The following is an 18550-nucleotide window of genomic DNA, read 5'->3' on the forward strand; positions in this document are numbered from 1 at the left end:
GTCCTTCCCCGGTCCCTCCCCCGGTCCCTCCCCCACCCCCCCCGGTGTCCCCCCAGGTTCTCCCCCGGTCCCTCCCGCGCCCCTCCCCGTCCCTCCCCTCCCCTCCCTCCCGGTCCCTCCCCTGCCCCTCCCCTCTCCTGCCCCGGTGGCTCCCGGGTCTCTCTCCGGTCCTTCCCCACCCCCTCCTCCGTCCTTCCCCTCTCCCTCCCCCTCCCCTCCCCTCCCCTCCCCTCCCCTCCCCTCCCCTCCCCTCCCCTCCCCTCCCCTCCCTCCCAGTCCCTCCCTCTCCCTCCCCGTCCCTCCCCTCCTTTCCCTCCCGGCCCCTCCCCTCCTTCCCGGTCCCTCCCCCGCCCCTCCCCTCCCCTCCCCTCCCTCCCGGTCCCTCCCCGCGGCGCTGCCCGGACGGCGGCGATGGCGGCCATTCGCAGCGTGAAGGTACCGGGACAGCCCCGGGCTGTTTATTTTGGGTGGTGGGGGAGGGTCTCCCCTCCCCGCTGAGCCCTCCCCGTGTCTCCCTCCCCCAGGGCCTGGTGGCGCTGGTGACCGGCGGCGGCTCCGGGCTGGGCCGGGCCACGGTGGAGCGGCTGCTGGAGCGCGGGGCGCGGGCGGTGCTGCTGGACCTGCCCGCGTCCCGCGGGGCGAGCCTGGCCCGGGAGCTGGGCGAGAGCTGCGCCTTCGCCGCCGCCGACGTGAGCAGCGGCACCGGGCGGGGACAGCGCCGGGACAGCGCGGGGGTGTGGGGACAGCACCGGGACACACCGGGACAGCACCGGGACAGCGCGGGGAAACACCCGGGGGTGTGGGACAGCACCGGGACACACCGGGACAGCACCGGGACAGCGCGGGGGTGTGGGGACAGCACCGGGACACACCGGGACAGCGCGGGGAAACACCCGGGGGTGTGGGGACAGCACCGGGACAGCACCGGGACAGCGCGGGGGTGTGGGGACAGCACCGGGACACACCGGGACAGCGCCGGGACAGCGCGGGGGTGTGGGGACAGCACCGGGGAAACACCCGGGGGTGTGGGGACAGCGCCGGGACAGCGCGGGGGTGTGGGGACAGCACCGGGACACACCGGGACAGCACCGGGACACACCGGGACAGCACCGGGACAGCGCGGGGAAACACCCGGGGGTGTGGGGACAGCACCGGGGATGTGGGGACAGCACCGGGACAGCACCGGGGATGTGGGGACAGCACCGGGACAGCACCGGGACAGCGCCGGGACAGCGCGGGGAAACACCCGGGGGTGTGGGGACAGCGCCGGGACAGCACCGGGACAGCGCGGGGGTGTGGGGACAGCGCCGGGACAGCACCGGGGATGTGGGGACAGCACCGGGACAGCACCGGGACAGCGCGGGGAAACACCCGGGGGTGTGGGGACAGCACCGGGGCTGTGGGGACAGCACCGGGACAGCGCCGGGACACCGCGGGGAAACACCCGGGGATGTGGGGACACAACCGGGACACCCCGGGGATGTGGGGACACCCCCGGGAGACCGCGGGGAAACACCCGGGACACCCCCGGGGATGTGGGGACACAACCGGGACATGGGGGATATGGGGACACCCCCGCTGGGGACATCCCTGGGACATCGGGGCCACGAGGACACCCCCGGGACACCCCCGGGACACCGGGGGATGCGGGGACACCCTTGGGACACCGTGGGGAAACCCCCCAGGAGACCGGGGATGCGGGGACACCACCGGGACACCGGGGCCATCGTGACCCCCCCGCTGGTGACACCCCCCTCACACCGGGGCTGTGGGGACACCCTCAGGACACCAAGGCCACCGTGACCCCCCCACCGGTGACACCCCCCTCACAGCGGGGCCATGGGGACACCCTCAGGACACCAAGGCCACCGTGACCCCCCCACCAGTGACACCCCCCCAACAGCGGGGCCACCGTGACCCCACCGCTGACCTTTGACCTCTCAGGTGCCATCCCACCTTGATGTGGCCAAGGAGGTTGGGACCACCTTGACCCCCACATCAAACCGGGGGTCACCTTGACCTTGGCTGAGGAGTTGGGGTCACCTTGCCCTCGCTGTCACCCACCTCGACCCCTCTGGTGCCACTTTGTCCCCTCTGGTGACACCCGTCCAGCCCCCACCTCAAACTGGAGGTCACCTTGACCTTGGCTGAGGAGTCGGGGTCACCTTGCCCTCGCTGTCACCCACCTTGTCCCCTCTGGTGACATCGCAGCCCCCGTGTCCCCAGGTGGCCTCAGCTGAGGACCTGGGGACCACCTCGGCCACCCCCTCGATTGGGGACCACCTGGACCCCGCAGGCGGCACCCACGGTGACCCCAGCGCCGCCACCCCATGGGCGGTGTCCCCGCACGGTGACCCCAGCCCGGTGGCCCCCAGGTGACATCTCCCGAGGAGGTGGGGGCGGCGCTGGCCCTGGCCCAGGAGAAGTTCGGGCGCCTGGACCTGGCGGTGAACTGCGCCGGCGTCGGCATCGCCGTCAAGACCTACAACGCCAAGAAGGACAAAGTGCACGAGCTGGAGGACTTCCAGAGGGTCGTCAACGTGAGTGGGGGGCTCGGGGGTGGGCAGCGGGGGGGGGGTCTGGATAATGGGGGGGGGTCTGGATAATGGGGGGGGGTCTGGATAATGGGGGGGGTCTGGATAATGGGGGGGGTCCCTGGATAAATGGGGGGGGTCTCTGGATAAAGAGGGGGGTCCCTGGATAACGGGGGAGGTCCCTGGATAATGAGGAGGGGTCCCTGGATAAAGGGGGGGGTCCCTGGATAATGGGGAGGGTCCCTGGAGAATGGGGAGGGGTCCCTGGATAATGGGGAGGGGTCCCTGGATAAAGAGGGGGGTCCCTGGATAATGGGGAGGGTCCCTGGATAATGGGGGGGGTCTCTGGATAAAGGGGGGGGTCCCTGGATAACGGGGGGGGTCCATGGATAATGGGGAGTGGTCCATGGATAACGGGGGGGGTCCCTGGATAAAGGGGAGGGGTCCCTGGAGAATGGGGAGGGGTCCCTGGATAATGAGGAGAGGTCCCTGGATAATGGGGAGGGTCCCTGGATAATGAGGAGAGGTCCCTGGATAATCGGGGGGGTCTCTGGATAATGGGGAGGGGTCCCTGGATAATGGGGGGGGTCTCTGGATAATGAGGAGGGGTCCCTGGATAATGGGGAGGGGTCCATGGATAACGGGGGAGGTCCCTGGATAACGGGGGAGTCCCTGGATAATGGGGAGGGGTCCCTGGATAAAGGGGGGGGTCCCTGGAGAATGGGGAGGGGTCCCTGGACAGTGGGGTGGGGGTCTGTGGTCAGCAGGGTGGGGGGGTCTGTGGTCAGTGGGGTGGGGGTCTCTGGATAATGGGGGGGGGGTCCTTGGGCAGTGGGGTGGTACCCACAGCCCCCTCCCCAAATTCCTCCCAGGTGAACCTGGTGGGGTGGGGGTGGTACCCACAGCCCCCTCCCCAAATTCCTCCCAGGTGAACCTGGTGGGGTGGGGGTGGTACCCACAGCCCCCTCCCCAAATTCCACCCAGGTGAACCTGGTGGGGGTGGTACCCAAAGCCCCCTCCCCAAATTCCTCCCAGGTGAACCTGGTGGGGGTGGTACCCACAGCCCCCTCCCCAAATTCCACCCAGATGAACCTGGTGAGGGTTTTACCCACAGCCCCCTCCCCAAATTCCACCCAGGTGAACCTGGTGGGGGTTTTACCCACAGCCCCCTCCCCAAATTCCACCCAGGTGAACCTGGTGAGGGTTTTACCCACAGCCCCCTCCCCAAATTCCTCCCAGGTGAACCTGGTGGGGTGGGGGTGGTACCCACAGCCCCCTCCCCAAATTCCTCCCAGGTGAACCTGGTGGGCACCTTCAACGTGATCCGCCTCAGCGCGCGCCTCATGAGCCGCAACGCGCCCGACGCCGACGGCCACCGCGGCCTCGTGGTCAACACGGCCAGCGTGGCGGCCTTCGAGGGCCAGGTGAGGCGGCCCACCCGCCCCGGACCCCCCTTTGGTCTGGGGGGCTCCTTGAGGGGTCTGGGGGGGCTCAGAGGGGTTTGGGTGGGTTCAGAGGGGTTTGGGGGGCTCCTTGAGGGGTTTGGGGGGCTCCTTGAGGGGTTTGGGGGGCTCCTTGAGGGGTTTGGGGGCCTCCTTGAGGGTTTTTGGGGTCACCTGAGGGTCCCTTGATGGATGTTGGGGTCACCTGAGGGTTTCTTGATGGTTTTTGGGGTCACCTGAGGGTTCCTTGAAGGGTTTTGGGTTCACCTGAGTGTTTTGGTGGGTCCCTTGATGGTTTTTGGGTTCAATTGCAGGTTTTGGGGGGTCCCTTGATGGTTTTTGGGTTCACCTGTGGGTTTTGGTGGGTCCCTTGATAGTTTTTGGGTTCACTTGCAGGTTTTGCGGGGTCCCTTGATGGTTTTTGGGGTCACCTGCGGGTTTTGGTGGGTCCCTTGATGGTTTTTGGGTTCACCTGCGGGTTTTGGGGGGTCCCTTGATGGTTTTTGGGGTCACCTGAGTGTTTTGGTGGGTCCCTTGATGGTTTTTGGGGTCACCTGAGGGTTCCTTGAGGATTTTTTGGGGTCACCTGAGCGTCCCTTGATGGCTTTTGGGGTCACCTGAGTGTTTTGTTGGGTCCCTTGATGGTTTTTGGGGTCACCCGTGGGTTTTAGGGGGTCCCTTGATGGTTTTTGGGGTCATCTAAGGGTCCCTTGATGGTTTTTGGTGTCACCTGCGGGTTTTGGTAGGTCCCTTGATGGTTTTTGTTGTCACCCGTGGGTTTTGGGGGATCCCTTGATGGTTTTTGGGTTCACCTGCGGGTCCCTTGATGGTTTTTGTTGTCACCTGCGGGTTTTGGTGGGTCCCTTGATGGTTTTTGGGGTCACCTGAGGATTCCTTGATGGTTTTAGGTTCACCTGCGGGTTTTGGGAGGTCCCTGGAGGGTTTTTGGGTTCACCTGCGGGTTCCTTGATGGTTTTTGGTGTCACCTGCGGGTTTTGATAGGTCCCTGGATGGTTTTTGGGTTCACCTGCATGTTTTGGGGGGTCCCTGGAGGGTTTTTGGGTTCACCTGCGGGTTTTGGGGGGTCCCTGGAGGGTTTTTGGGGCTCGGAGCCCCCCTCAGCATCCACACCACCTCCCCTCAGGTCGGCCAAGCCGCCTACTCGGCCTCCAAGGGCGGCATCGTGGGCATGACGCTGCCCATCGCCCGCGACCTGGCGCCGCTGGGCATCCGCGTGGTCACCATCGCCCCAGGTTTTCCCTTACCTCAGGGGTTAAATCATCTCGGGGGTTGGGAGGGTCTCCAGGGTTAGTAACCAGTGGAAAACTACCTGGTTAGGCGTGGTTAGTTGTTCTGGGGGTAGCAGACAACGTGCTGCAGGGTGAGGGTCTCGCTTTCTGTCACATCCCGAAATCTGTTCCCCCGTTCTCAGCCCTGCTTTTTGGGGTTCCCCAGGTTTTATTATCTTATTTAATGGGTTAAATCATCTCGGGGAGTTGGGAGGGTCTCCAGGGTTAGTAACGAGCGGAAAACTACCTGGTTAGGCGTGGTTACCCCAGCGTTGCCTTCAGGTTAAGCCAAGGCGACCCGGTTAAAAGGAACAACCCACGCTGACACCAACGTGGTGGACGGTCAAATGTCCTTTATTATCTTATCTCAGGGGTTAAATCATCTCGGGGGGTTGGGAGGGTCTCCAGGGTTAGTAACCAGTGGAAAACTACTTGGTTAGGCGTGGTTAGTTGTTCTGGGGGTAGCAGATAACGTGTTGCAGGGGGGAAGGGTTTTGCTTTCTGTCACATCCCGAAATCTTCCGTTCCCCCGTTCTCAGCCCGTTTTTTTGGGGCTCCCCAGATTTTATTATCTTATTTAATGGGTTAAATCATCTCGGGGCACTTTGGGGAGTTGGGAGGGTCTCCAGGGTTAGTAACCAGTGGAAAACTACCTGGTTAGGCGTGGTTAGTTGTTCTGGGGGTGGTAGATAATGTGCTGCAGGGTGAGGGTCTCGCTTTCTGTCACATCCCGAAATCTGTTCCCCCGTTCTCAGCCCTGCTTTTTGGGGTTCCCCAGGTTTTATTATCTTATTTAATGGGTTAAATCATCTCGGGGAGTTGGGAGGGTCTTCAGGGTTAGTAACGAGCGGAAAACTACCTGGTTAGGTGTGGTTACCCCAGCGTTGCCTTCAGGTTAAGCCAAGGCGACCCGGTTAAAAGGAACAACCCACGCTGACACCAACGTGGTGGACGGTCAAATGTCCTTTATTATCTTATCTCATGGGTTAAATCATCTCGGGGGGTTGGGAGGGTCTCCAGGGTTAGTAACCAGTGGAAAACTACCTGGTTAGGCGTGGTTAGTTGTTCTGGGGGTGGTAGATAACGTGCTGCAGGGTGAGGGTCTCGCTTTCTGTCACATCCCGAAATCTGTTCCCCCGTTCTCAGCCCTGCTTTTTGGGGTTCCCCAGGTTTTATTATCTTATTTCATGGTTTAAATCATCTTGGGACACTTTGGGGGGTTGGGAGGGTCTCCAGGGTTAGTAACGAGCGGAAAACTACCTGGTTAGGCGTGGTTACCCCAGCGTTGCCTTCAGGTTAAGCCAAGGCGACCCGGTTAAAAGGAACAACCCACGCTGACACCAACGTGGTGGACGGTCAAATGTCCTTTATTATCTTATCTCATGGGTTAAATCATCTCGGGGGGTTGGGAGGGTCTCCAGGGTTAGTAACCAGTGGGAAACTACTTGGTTAGGTGTGGTTAGTTGTTCTGGGGGTAGCAGACAACTTGCTGCAGGGGGGAAGGGTCTCACTTTCCATCATATCCCGAAATTTCCATATCTACCACCCACCCCCCGTTCTCAGCCCATTTTTTTGGGGTTCCCCAGGTTTTATTATCTTATTTCATGGTTTAAATCATCTCGGGGCACTTTGGGGAGTTGGGAGGGTCTCCAGGGTTAGTAACCAGTGGAAAACTACCTGGTTAGGCGTGGTTAGTTGTTCTGGGGTAGCAGACAACGTGCTGCAGGGTGAGGGTCTCGCTTTCTGTCACATCCCGAAATTTCCATATCTACCACCCGCCCCCCGTTCTCAGCCCATTTTTTTGGGGCTCCCCAGATTTTATTATCTTATTTAATGGGTTAAATCATCTTGGGGCACTTTGGGGGGTTGGTAGAAACTCTAGGGTTAGTAAGGAGTGGAAAACTACCTGGTTAGGCGTGGTTAGTTGTTCTGGGGGTAGCAGACAACGTGCTGCAGGGGGGAAGGGTCTCGCTTTCCATCATATCCCGAAATTTCCGTATCTACCACCCGCCCCCCGTTCTCATGCCGTTTTTCGGGGCTCCCCAGGCTTGTTCTCCACGCCGCTGCTGGCCGCGCTGCCCGAGAAGGTGAGGAAGTTCTTGGGGCAGCAGGCGCCGTTCCCCTCGCGCCTGGGCGACCCCGCCGAGTTCGCCCACCTGGTGCAGGCCCTGGCCGAGAACCCCATGATCAACGGCGAGGTGGTGAGGCTGGACGGGGCCCTGCGCATGCAGCCCTGAGAGCCGAGGGGACCCCCCACCACCCCCAAAATTTGGGGTGGGGGAGCGGTCACGGGTGGGGTTGGGGTGACACAGCAGGGACAGCCGGACGCTCTGCGGGGACGCTCCAGGAGCGGAACCAAGGACTGGGGGGACGCTGGAGGAGCGGGGACGCTCTCTCCCGAGTGGACGCGACCGTCCTGAGTGGACACGACCCCCGCCGCCCGTGGGGCCACGCCGGGATTTGGGGACAAATCGCCGGGACCGTGGCCACGAGGCCACTCGGGAAGTTGGGAAACGCCACGAAGGGGACACAGCTCAGGGGTGGGGGGTTGATGCTGAGCTCCCCTGAGCGTGGGGACCCCCTTGAGCCCCTCCCGGGCGAGGGGACCCCCTTGATCCCCCCCATCCCCTCCGCCCACCCCCCACGGCAATAAAACGTGTTCGCCCACGCGGGTCCCGGCGCTGCGCCGCCCCGCCTCCCGCCTCTCCCCATTGGCTCGTGCACCTGTCAATCCTCAGCGCGGCCGGGCGTGATTGGCCGGCGGGGGGGTGGGAGGGAACAAAGCCCGCCCGCGCCGGGGCACGCGCGGGACTCGCCTCTGATTGGCTGAAGGCAAGGGGAGGGGAGTGGGGCGGGGCTTGTCGCACTCTCCGCGCGCTGATTGGTCGACGCGCCTGTCAATACACCGGGATGGAGATGGGCGGGCTGGGCGCTGATTGGCCAGGGAGGAACTTCCGGCGGAAGCGGCTCGTGAGGGGAGCGGGACCGGGAGCGGAGCCGGGAGCGGGAGACGCCACCGGGAGCGGGCGGCCGCAGCCATGAACATCCGGAACGCGCGGGTGGGCGGCCCGGGGAGGGCGGGGAGCCTCAGCCGCGGCTCGGCGAGCGGGATCCGCGCCCCGGGGAGGGACCTGACGGTGACACCGGGCACCGGGGAGGGACCTGACGGTGACACCGGGCACCGGGCGGGCTCTGAGGGGAGCACCGGCGGCAGCGGATCTCGGTGCCGCCTGGCGGCTCTGCGGTGGGTGCCGTGAACCGGAGGGGGCTCTGAGGGGTGGCGGGGGTCCCGGGGCCGGTTCCGCGCTGATTCCGCCGGTGCCGGTGCCGGTGCCGGTGCCGGTGCCGGTTCCTCCCGCAGCCCGAGGACCTGATGAACATGCAGCACTGCAACCTGCTCTGCCTGCCCGAGAATTACCAGATGAAATATTACTTCTACCACGGCCTCTCCTGGCCACAGGTGTGGCTCCGGTACACCGGGAAACCCTCCCGGGATACCGGGAACCGGGATTGAACCATAGGGAAGCCGGGATTGAATCATGGGGGAACCGGGACTGAACCATGGGGAAACCGGGATTGAACCATGGGGAAACCGGGATTGAACCCCGGGAAAAACGGGATTGAACCATGGGGAAACCGGGATTGAACCATGGGGAAACCGGGATTGAACCATGGGGAAACCGGGATTGAACCCCGGGAAAACCGGGATTGAACCTCCGGGAAAAACGGGATTGAACCCCGGGGAAACCGGGATTGAACCCCGGGAAAAACGGGATTGAATCATGGGGAAACCGGGATTGAACCCCGGGAAAAACGGGATTGAATCATGGGGAAACCGGGATTGAACTCCGGGAAAACCGGGATTGAAACTCCGGGAAAACCGGGATTGAATCATGGGGAAACCGGGATTGAACTATGGGGAAACCGGGATTGAACCCCAGGAAAACCGGGATTGAACCCCGGGAAAACCGGGATTGAATCATGGGGAAACCGGGATTGAACCCCGGGAAAACCGGGATTGAACCCCCGGGAAAACCGGGATTGAACCCCGGGAAAACCGGGATTGAACCCCCGGGAAACCGGGATTGAACCATGGGGACACCGGGACCCCCCAGATCTCACCTGGGACCCCCAAAACTCACCTGGACCCCCCAAATCTCACCTCGGACCCCCAAATTTCACCTGGATCCCCCAAAAACTCACCTGGACCCCCCAAATCTCACCTGGGACCCCCAAAATCTCACCTGGGACCCCCAAATCTCACCTGGGACCCCCAAAATCTCACCTCCCCCCCCCTCCAGCTCTCGTACATCGCCGAGGACGAGCACGGCAAGATCGTGGGCTACGTCCTGGCCAAGATGTGAGTTTTGGGGGGTCTCTGACCAATCCTGGCTCTGGGGGGGTCCCCTCAAAAAGATTTGAAGGATTTGGGGGGGGTCTCACCCCACCCTCACCCCTCCTTGCAGGGAGGAAGACCCCGACGACGTCCCCCACGGCCACATCACCTCCCTGGTGGGTCTGGGGGGCTTCTGGGGGGGTTTGGGGGGCTCAGAGGGGTCTGGGGGGGCTCAGAGGGGTCTGGGGGGGCTCCTTGAGGGGTCTGGGGGGGCTTCTGGAGGGGTTTGGGGGGGCTCCTGGAGGGGTTTGGGGGGCTCAGAGGGGTTTGGGGGGCACCTTGAGGGTCTTTTGGGGTCACATGAGGGTTTTGGGGGATCCATTGAAGGGTTTTGGGGGTCCCTGGGGATTTTTTGGGGTCCCTGGGGGGGTTTCTGGGGTCCCTTGGGGGGTTTTTGGGGTCCCTGGGGGGTTTTTGGGTGTCCCAGCCCGTTTTGGGGGCCCTGGGGGTTTTTTGGGGTCCCTGGGGGGGGGTTTTTTGGGGGGTCCCAGCCCGTTTTGGGGTCCCTGGGGGGTGTTTGGGGTCCCTGGGGGGGGTTTTTGGGGGGTCCCAGCCCGTTTTGGGGTCCCTGGGGGGTTTTTCGGGGGTCCCAGCCCGTTTTGGGGGGTCCCAGCCCGTTTTGGGGGGTCCCAGCCCGTTTTGGGGTCCCTGGGGGGTTTTTTGGGGGGTCCCAGCCCGTTTTGGGGGATCCCAGCCTGTTTTGGGGTCCCTGGGGGGGGTTTTGGGGGGTCCCAGCCCGTTTTGGGGGCCCCCAGGCGGTGAAACGCTCGCACCGGCGCCTGGGGCTGGCGCAGAAGTTGATGGACCAGGCCTCGCGGGCCATGATCGAGAACTTCAACGCCAAATACGTCTCACTGCACGTCCGCAAGAGGTGGGACCCCAAAATCCCCCCAGATCACCCCAAAATAACCCTGAAATTTCCACCAAAATCACCCCCAAATCCCCCCCAAAAATAACCCCCAAATTAACCCCAAAATAACCCCAAAATCCCCCAAATCACCCCAAAATAACCCTGAAATTTCCACCAAAATCACCCGCAAAATCCCTGCAAAGAACCCCCAAATCCCCCCCAAAAATAACCCCAGTCACCCCCAAAATAACCCCAAAATCCCCCAAACCCCCCCCAAAATCCCCCAAACCCCCCCAAAATCCCCCCAAACCCCCCCAAAATCCCCCAAACCACCCCCATATCCCCAAAAATCCACCCAAAAGCACCCCAAAATCTCCCCTTAAATAACCCCCAAATCCCCCCAAAATAACCCCCAAATCACCCCAAAATCAACTCCAAATCTTCCCTTAAATAACCACCAAATCACCCCCAAAATCATCCCAATTGCCCCCTAAAATCACCCCCATATCCTCCCAAAAATCACCCCCAAAATCACCTCCAAATCCCCCTAAAATCACCCCCAAATCACCCCAAAATAACCCCCAAATCACCCCAAAATCAACTCCAAATCTTCCCTTAAATAACCACCAAATCACCCCCAAAATCACCCCAATTCCCCCCTAAAATCACCCCCATATCCTCCCAAAAATAACCCCCAAAATCACCCCCAAATCCCCCCTAAAATCACCCCCAAATCCCCCCAAAATCCCCCAAATCCCCCCAAAACCCCCAAAAATCCCCGTTTCTCCTGGCAGCAACCGCGCCGCACTGCACCTCTACTCCAACACGCTCAACTTCCAGTGAGTCCAACCCGCACTGGGGGGGTTTTGGGGGGCTGCAGGAGGAAATTTGGGGTTCGGGGGAGGGGGGTGGGTTTGTCACCCCCCCCGAACCCCGAAATTCGCCCCCCGAACCCCCCAAATGCGCCCCCAGGATCAGCGAGGTGGAGCCCAAGTACTACGCGGATGGCGAGGACGCCTACGCCATGAAACGGGACCTGACCCAAATGGCGGATGAGGTATGCGCCCGAAATCACCCCAAAATTACCCCAAAATCACCCCAAAATCACCACCAAATCCCCCCGAAAATCAGCCCCCAATCCCCTCTAAATCACCCCTAAATCACCCCAAAATCACCACCAAATCCCCCCGAAAATCAGCCCCCAATCCCCTCTAAATCACCCCTAAATCACCCCCAAATCCTCCTAAATCACCCCCAAAATCATCACCAAATCCCCCCTAAAAGCAGCCCCCAATCCCCCCTAAATCACCCCAAAATCACCCCAAAATCACCCCCAAATCCTCCTAAATCCCCCCCAAGTCCCCCCAAAATCCCCCCCAAAATAACCCCCAAATCCCCCCTTAAAGAACACCCAAATCCCCCCTCAAATCACCCCCAAATCCCCCCAAAATAACCACTAAATCCCGCCAAAATCACCCCCATACCCTCCCAAAACAACTCCCAAATCTCCCCCTAAAATAACCCCCAAATCCCCCTAAATTCCCCCTGAATTACCCCAAATCCCCCCTAAATAACCACCAAAATCACCCCCAAATTTCCCCCTAAACAACCCCCAAATCTCCCCCTAAATAACCCCCAAATCCCCCCAAAACAACCCCCAAAATCACCCCTAAATCCCCCCAAAATCCCTTCCAAACCCCCCTAAATAACCCCCAAATCCCCTATTAAAGAACCCCCAAATCCCCTCAAAATCACCCCCAAATTCCCCCATAAATCACCCCCAAATCCCCCCAAAATCACCCCCAAATCCTCCACAAATCCCCCCTAAATAACACCCAAATCTCCCCCAAAACAACCCCCAAAATCACCCCCAAATCCCCTTCAAATTCCCCCCCAAATCCTCCCCAAAATCACCCCCATATCCTCCCAAAATAACCCCCAAAATCCTTCCCAAATCCTCCCAAAATCACCCCCAATTCCCCCAAAACAACCCCTAAAATCACCCCCAAAATCACCCCCAAATCTCCCCAAAATCACTCCCAAATCCCTCCAAAATAACCCCAATATCCCCCCAAAATCCCCTCCAAACTCCCCTAAATAACCCCCAAATCACCCCAAAATAACCCTCAAACCCCCCAAAATCACCCCTAAATCCCCCCCAATGCCCCCTAAATAACCCACAAAATCCCCCCCAAATCTCCCCCAAACCCACCCCGGGCCCCCCAAAACCCCTCCTGGGGGGGCTCCTGGGTGGGTGGGTGGGGGGTGGTCCCGGTGTGACCCCTCCTGGGTGTGTTGGGGGGTGGTCCCGGTGTGACCCCTCCTGGGTGGTCCCGGTGTGACCCCTCCTGGGTGGGGGGTGGTCCCAGTGTGACCCCTCCTGGGTGGGTGGGTGGGGGTGGTCCCGGTGTGACCCCTCCTGGGTGGGTGGGTGGGGGTGGTCCCGGTGTGACCCCTCCTGGGTGGGGGGTGGTCCCGGTGTGACCCCTCCTGGGTGGGTGGTCCCGGTGTGACCCCTCCTGGGTGGGTGGGTGGGGGGTGGTCCCGGTGTGACCCCTCCTGGGTGGGTGGGTGGTGGTGGTCCCGGTGTGACCCCTCCTGGGTGGGGGGTGGTCCCGGTGTGACCCCTCCTGGGTGGGTTGGGGGGTGGGTGGGTGGGTGGGGGGTGGTCCCGGTGTGACCCCTCCTGGGTGGGGGGTGGTCCCGGTGTGACCCCGCCCCGCGCCCCCTCCCCAGCTGAGGAAGCAGCTGGAGCAGAAGGAGCGGGGCCGCCCCCCGGCCCCCGCCGAGCCCCCCCGGGGTGGGGACGGGGTCTGCGGCTCGGGGGGGACCCCCTCGCACCCCCCCCCACCCACGGGACCCCCGCACCACCACGAGGACGGAGGAGGGGGCGACAGCAAGGACGTCAGCGAGGTCAGCGAGACCACCGAGAGCACCGACGTCAAGGACAGCTCCGAGGCCTCCGACTCCGCCTCATAGGGACCCCCACCCCCAAAAACACCCAAAAATCTCTGGGACCCCCCCCCAAAAAATCATCCCGGGGGTCCCAAAGCCGCTGGGAGCCCCCCAGGGACCCCGCGGTGCTGGGGGGGGCAGTAAAGCCCCTCTGTGTCCAGCCAGGCTCCGTCTCTGTGGGCGCCCCTGGTTTTGGGGCGCTCGGGGATTTTGGGGAGGGGGTTTCGCCCCGACCCCCACCCCCAAGGCGGGGTGGGCGGGGCTTGGGTTGGCCACGCCTCCCGTGCGGTGGTGGGGGCGTGGTCTGTGCGGATTATGCCCGCCCCCCCTTGCTGATTGGTGGAGGTGAGGAGAGCAGCAGGATCTGCTCGCTGATTGGTGGAGACGCGCGGTTGTGGCGCCCCCGTGCGGGTGGGCGGGGAGGAGCAGGCGGCGATGAGGCGGGCGGAGGCAACGGGACCGGGAGCGGGACCGGGAGCGGAGTGAGGCTGGGACAGCGGGACCGGGACGGGGAGCGGGTCTGGGACAGCGGGAACGGGAACAGAGTGAGGCTGGGACAGCGGGACCGGGAGCGGAGTGAGGCTGGGACAGCGGGACCGGGACGGGGAGCGGGTCTGGGACAGCGGGACCGGGAGCGGAGTGAGGCTGGGACAACGGGAACGGGACGGGGAGCGGGAGCAGGGCTGGGACAGCGGGACCAGGACCGGGAGCGGGGCTGGGACAGCGGGAACGGGACCGGGACCGGGAGCGGAGTGAGGCTGGGACAGCGGGACCGGGACGGGGAGCGGGTCTGGGACAGCGGGAACGGAGTGAGGCTGGGACAGCGGGAACCGGGAGCAGGACCGGGAGCGGGGCTGGGACACCGGGAACGGGAACGGAGCGAATCTGGGGCACCGGGACCGGCCGTGCCGGTGCGGACGGGGGCGGCGGGGCGGAGCCGGCCCGGGGCGCTTCCCCCGCCGCTGCGGATCGGGTCCGCTCCGGGAGGGTCGGAGCAGGAGGAACCGGCACCGGGGGATGGAGGAACCGGGAACGGGATGGAAATGGTGGGGGGAGCACCGAGAACGGGATGGGGTCACCGGGAACGGGACGGAAGTGGTTGAGGGGAGGGGGGGCGGCACCGGGAATGGGATGGAAATGGTGGGGGGCATCGGGACCGGGATGGAAATGGGGTAGGGGCACCGGGAACGGGATGGAAATGGAGGGGCACCGGGAACCGGAGATGGAGGCACCTGGAACGGGATGGATATGGCTGGGGGAGCACCGGGAACGGGATGGGGGCACCGGGAACGGGATGAAAATTGAGTGGGGGCACCGGGACCGGGATGGAAATGGAGGGGCACCGGGAACCGGAGATGGAGGCACCTGGAACGGGATGGGGGCACCGGGAACCGGAGATGGAGGCACCTGGAACGGGATGGATATGGCTGGGGGAGCACCGGGAACGGGACGGAAATGGCGGCGGGGAGGCACCGGGGCCGGTGGGGATGAGGGCGAGACTTGCACCGCAGGTCCCGGGAGATCCCGGGAATTGCGGGGGGGGGTCGTGGAGCACCGGTAACGGGAGTGAGGCCACGTGTTGTGGGGACAACCGGCACCGGAGGAGGACGAGGGGGGGTCTAAGGCGGGTCTTGCTCTGGGAAGGGTTTTAGGGAAGCCCCACCCCCAAAAAACCCAGGGGAGTAAAATATGAAAATTTTAATTTAAACTCTGAAATCCTCCCCAGCTCCCCTGGGGTTCAAGGGAGGTCTCTGTGAATCTGTTAAAACTTTCTCTTTATTATAATATATTTTTAGATATAAAAAGAAAATTTTACAAGTTTTTAACCCAAAATGTACAAAAAAATGGTCAGGAAATGGTTGTGTTTCTCCCCTCGTGTGAGGTGGGTGGGTGGGGGGGAAAAGGGATTTAGGGGGACCCCCGCACCCCCCCAGGGGATGGAGCTGGGGAGATTGGGGGTCCCCAGAGTTGGGGGGGGGAGTCATGAAAGGTTTGGGGGGCAGGGGGGTGAAAGGCCTTCGAGCACCCTGAGCTGTGTTGGGGGCCCCCAGCCCCTCATTACCCGCAACGCCGGAGGGGTGGAGATGTGCAGCACCCCCAAATCCCCCCCCCAAAATTAAATTCTGCCCCTGCTGGGGTCTTTCTGTCCCACGGGGGGGTTGGGGGGCTCCTCTGTGGGGATCTCTTCCACACCACTGCCTGCAGAGCGGGGATTGGGGGGCACAAAATCAGCCCCCGACTCCCAAGAGGAATTTGGGGGGGGGGTTCTCAGCCCCCCCCCCCCCCCATTTCCTCAGGTGAGGAGTTTTGGGGTCCCCCCCCAATTTTGGGGTCGCCCCCAGGGTGGAGGGGGGAGTTGGTCACTCACCGTCCCCATCGTCTGGGATCTCCTGCACGTCCTCGTCGTCATCCAGGATCACCACGCAATCCTCGCCGCTCTCGCTGGGGAGGGGGCGTTCATGGGGGGGGGGTGGGAAGGTTTGGGGTTCCCTCTCCTGGAGACCCCCAAAACCCCCCCCAAAACCCCCCCTTGGGGTGCAGCTCACCTGTCGGGGGGTCCCTCGGCGCCTTCCCCCAGCAGGTAGAACTGGAGCGGGTTGGGCCAAAGCTCCTCCTTGATGATCTGGAGGGGAGGGAGATGGGGAGGTCGGGGGTGGGGGGGGGTAACTGGGAGCACTGGGAGGCGGAACTGGGAGCGCCGGGCTCACCTCGGCCACACGGTCGCCCGCAGGGAAGCTGTGGTCCCCAAACCACGCGAAGAAGCTGCGGGGGGCTGGGGGGCCCTTGTGAGGGCGAGTCCGGGGGTCCTGGCCCTGCCACCACCGGATGGGGGTCGAGTGGGACACCAGGTGACCTGGGAGGAGCGACCACACACCAGGGGGGTCACTCTGGAGCCCCCCCCCGCCCCCCAAACCCCTCCCTGGGCTGTAGGAAGTTGGGGGGTGCCCCCCACCCTGCCCCAGACCCACCGGAGGGGCCGCGCACGAACTCCTTGGCCACGACGTCGTTCTGGAAATAGGGGTTGACGCTGAAGAAGAAGCGGATGCGGCACCCGGGACGGCTCTGGCCAAACTCCTCCACCTGTGGGCCCAAGGTGTGTTACCTCATGGGGGGGCCACACAACCCCAAACCTTTTCCCCCCAAAACCTTCCGGGCACCTGCAAACTCGTCATGTAGCTCAGCGCGTCCTCGTCGCGGTCGCTGATCATGGCCGAGAGCTGCGGGTGGTTCAGGAACTGGGCGCGGGCGGCGTCAAGGAAAGATGGATCCGGAATTTCCCGTGTGCCCCCATCCACCCCAAAAACAAAAATGTGGCTCCCCAAGGATACGGCGGTGACCCAGAAGCCGGGGATGTGCTGGATGAGGCGGTTGCGCCGCTGCAGGTGGGGCCGGCGGCGGAGGCAGAAGCGGGCGCGGAGGCGGCGAAAGGCTCGAGCAGCCTCTTCCTCCACGGCCTCCAGCTCCAGCTGCACGGCCTCCAGCGCCGCCAGGTACCGCGCGGGCCCTTCGTCCCGCTCCTCCTCCTCCTCCTCCTCCTCCTCGTCTTCATCCAGGGAGATCACCGCGCTCTCCTCGGCCACGTGCTCCTTGGGCACCGGGACCCCCGCGGGCTCCGGGATCCCCACGAGATCCGGGAGCCCGGGGCCGCCTCGGCTCTGCCCCACGCAGGCTGTGGGCTCCGGGCCCTCCTCGTGCTCCGTGGTGAACTCCACGCCGCCTCTCTGCTCTCTGTCCCGCTTCACGGGGCCGGCGATGGTGGTCTCCAGGCTCTCTGCGTCTTCTCTGGTGGCCTCCAAGCCAGCCAAGGCCTCCCTGGTGGTGTCCAGATCCCCGTTCCCGCTCCTCTCCCACTCCGAGCCCTGGTGACCGGCGGTCTCTGCGCTCAGCCTGGGCCTCGCGGGGGTCTTGGCCTTGCGCCTGCTGGTGCTTTTCAGCTCCCCAGCAGGAGAAGCGTCGCTCTCCGCGCTCGCCAGGACCTTGGTGGTGGTCTCCGGGCCCGCCTTGCTCCTTCTCCCTTGCTCCAAGCAGCGGGTGACGGCCGTCTCCAGGCTCCCTTTGCGCCCACTGCCGCTCCCAAGGCTCCCTGCGCCTTCCCTGCTGCTCTCCAGGTCACCCGTGGCTTTGCTGGTGCTCTCCGGGCTTCCCTCGGGTTCCGTGGGAGTCTTCAGGACACGCTCGTTCTGCTCCAAGGAGTGCGTGGCAGCCATTCCCAGCTCCGCCACGGCCTCGCCGGTGCTCTCCATCCCCTCTGCGACCTCTCCGGTGGTCTCCAAACCCCCTTTCTTGGGCTCCGAGCAGTCGCTACTTGCGCTCTCCGGGCTCCCTTTGCACCTGTTGACGCTCTCCGGTCTCCCGTGGGTCTCCTCGGTGGTCTCCAGGCTGGCCGGTTCCTCTCCGGTGCTCTCCGGTCCCCCCGTGCCCTCCCCGGGGGTCTCCGCGCCCTCCCGGGCCGAACCCGCGCTAATCTCCGGGCAGCCGCCAGGGGGAGCGCGCGCGCCGCCGCCGCCGCCCCGCGCATGCCCGGCCCCGCCGCCCCGCGCGCGCGCGCTGCGGCCCTCACCGCGACCTCCGGCGGGGCTGGGGGAACGCGCCGCCTCCCCGCGGGTAACGGCGGCGGCAGGGCCCGTCCCGCCGGGCTCATCCAGACGGCGGAGCTTGGCCGGGGACGGCCGGTCTGCCCCGGCCCCGGCCCCGCTCATGGCGGCGGCTCCGGCGCCCGCCAGGGGCCGAAGCAGCGGCCGAAAAAAAGCGCGCGCGCCGCCGCCGCCGCCGAAGCCCCGCCCACCCGCTCGTCACTCGCGCGCTGCCCCCCCATTGGCCGGTTGCCATGGCGACGCCGCGGTCACGCGGGGCGGGCGGGAAAAGGGCGGCCAATGGGAGGGCTCGGGGAGCGCGGTGGGCGGGGCCGGGGGGGCCGCGCTCATGCGCAGCGCGAGGAGCGCACGTGCGGGCGGCGCGAGAGCCCCGCCGTGAGGGGCTGAGGCCACGCCCCCCTCCCGCCGTGAGGGGCTGAGGGCGCCTGAGGGGACAGGGACCCCTCCTCAGGGACTGGGACCCCTCCTCAGGGACTGGGACCCCTCCTC

At 64.0% G+C, this 18550-nt stretch overlaps 3 protein-coding genes across 4 annotated transcripts; 2 read left to right on the forward strand and 1 right to left on the reverse strand.

Annotated features, from left to right (window-relative positions):
- The first annotated feature begins 396 nt into the window (after positions 1 to 396).
- Positions 397 to 7976, forward strand: HSD17B10 (hydroxysteroid 17-beta dehydrogenase 10). Its single transcript, XM_085563841.1, has 6 exons — positions 397 to 435; positions 525 to 689; positions 2376 to 2540; positions 3830 to 3958; positions 5121 to 5229; positions 7312 to 7976. The coding sequence occupies exons 1-6, from the start codon at positions 412 to 414 to the stop codon at positions 7500 to 7502; spliced, it is 783 nt and encodes a 260-aa protein (XP_085419967.1). The 5' UTR covers positions 397 to 411; the 3' UTR covers positions 7503 to 7976.
- Positions 7977 to 8168: 192 nt separating this feature from the next.
- On the forward strand, positions 8169 to 13626 carry NAA10 (N-alpha-acetyltransferase 10, NatA catalytic subunit). Of its 2 annotated transcripts, XM_077789611.2 has the most exons (8): positions 8169 to 8324; positions 8627 to 8725; positions 9567 to 9625; positions 9732 to 9777; positions 10417 to 10532; positions 11306 to 11350; positions 11484 to 11568; positions 13248 to 13626. In XM_077789611.2, the coding sequence occupies exons 1-8, from the start codon at positions 8304 to 8306 to the stop codon at positions 13488 to 13490; spliced, it is 714 nt and encodes a 237-aa protein (XP_077645737.1). In that variant the 5' UTR covers positions 8169 to 8303; the 3' UTR covers positions 13491 to 13626. The 2 variants fall into 2 exon arrangements, with proteins under 2 accessions (XP_077645737.1, XP_085419968.1); XM_085563842.1 differs by lacking the exons at positions 9567 to 9625; positions 9732 to 9777.
- A 1598-nt stretch (positions 13627 to 15224) lies between these two features.
- On the reverse strand, positions 15225 to 18218 carry LOC110482651 (uncharacterized). The gene is made up of 7 exons (XM_021552068.3): positions 16796 to 18218; positions 16625 to 16702; positions 16436 to 16547; positions 16175 to 16320; positions 16013 to 16089; positions 15835 to 15908; positions 15225 to 15665 (listed from the first exon to the last, which is right to left on the reverse strand). Exons 1-7 carry the CDS (start codon positions 18164 to 18166, stop codon positions 15583 to 15585), a joined length of 1941 nt encoding a protein of 646 aa, XP_021407743.3. The 5' UTR covers positions 18167 to 18218; the 3' UTR covers positions 15225 to 15582.
- Between the last annotated feature and the right edge of the window lie 332 nt (positions 18219 to 18550).

This window comes from Lonchura striata, chromosome 31 (genome assembly GCF_050655825.1).
Source record: "Lonchura striata isolate lonStrDom1 chromosome 31, ASM5065582v1, whole genome shotgun sequence".
Lineage (NCBI taxonomy): Eukaryota > Metazoa > Chordata > Aves > Passeriformes > Estrildidae > Lonchura > Lonchura striata.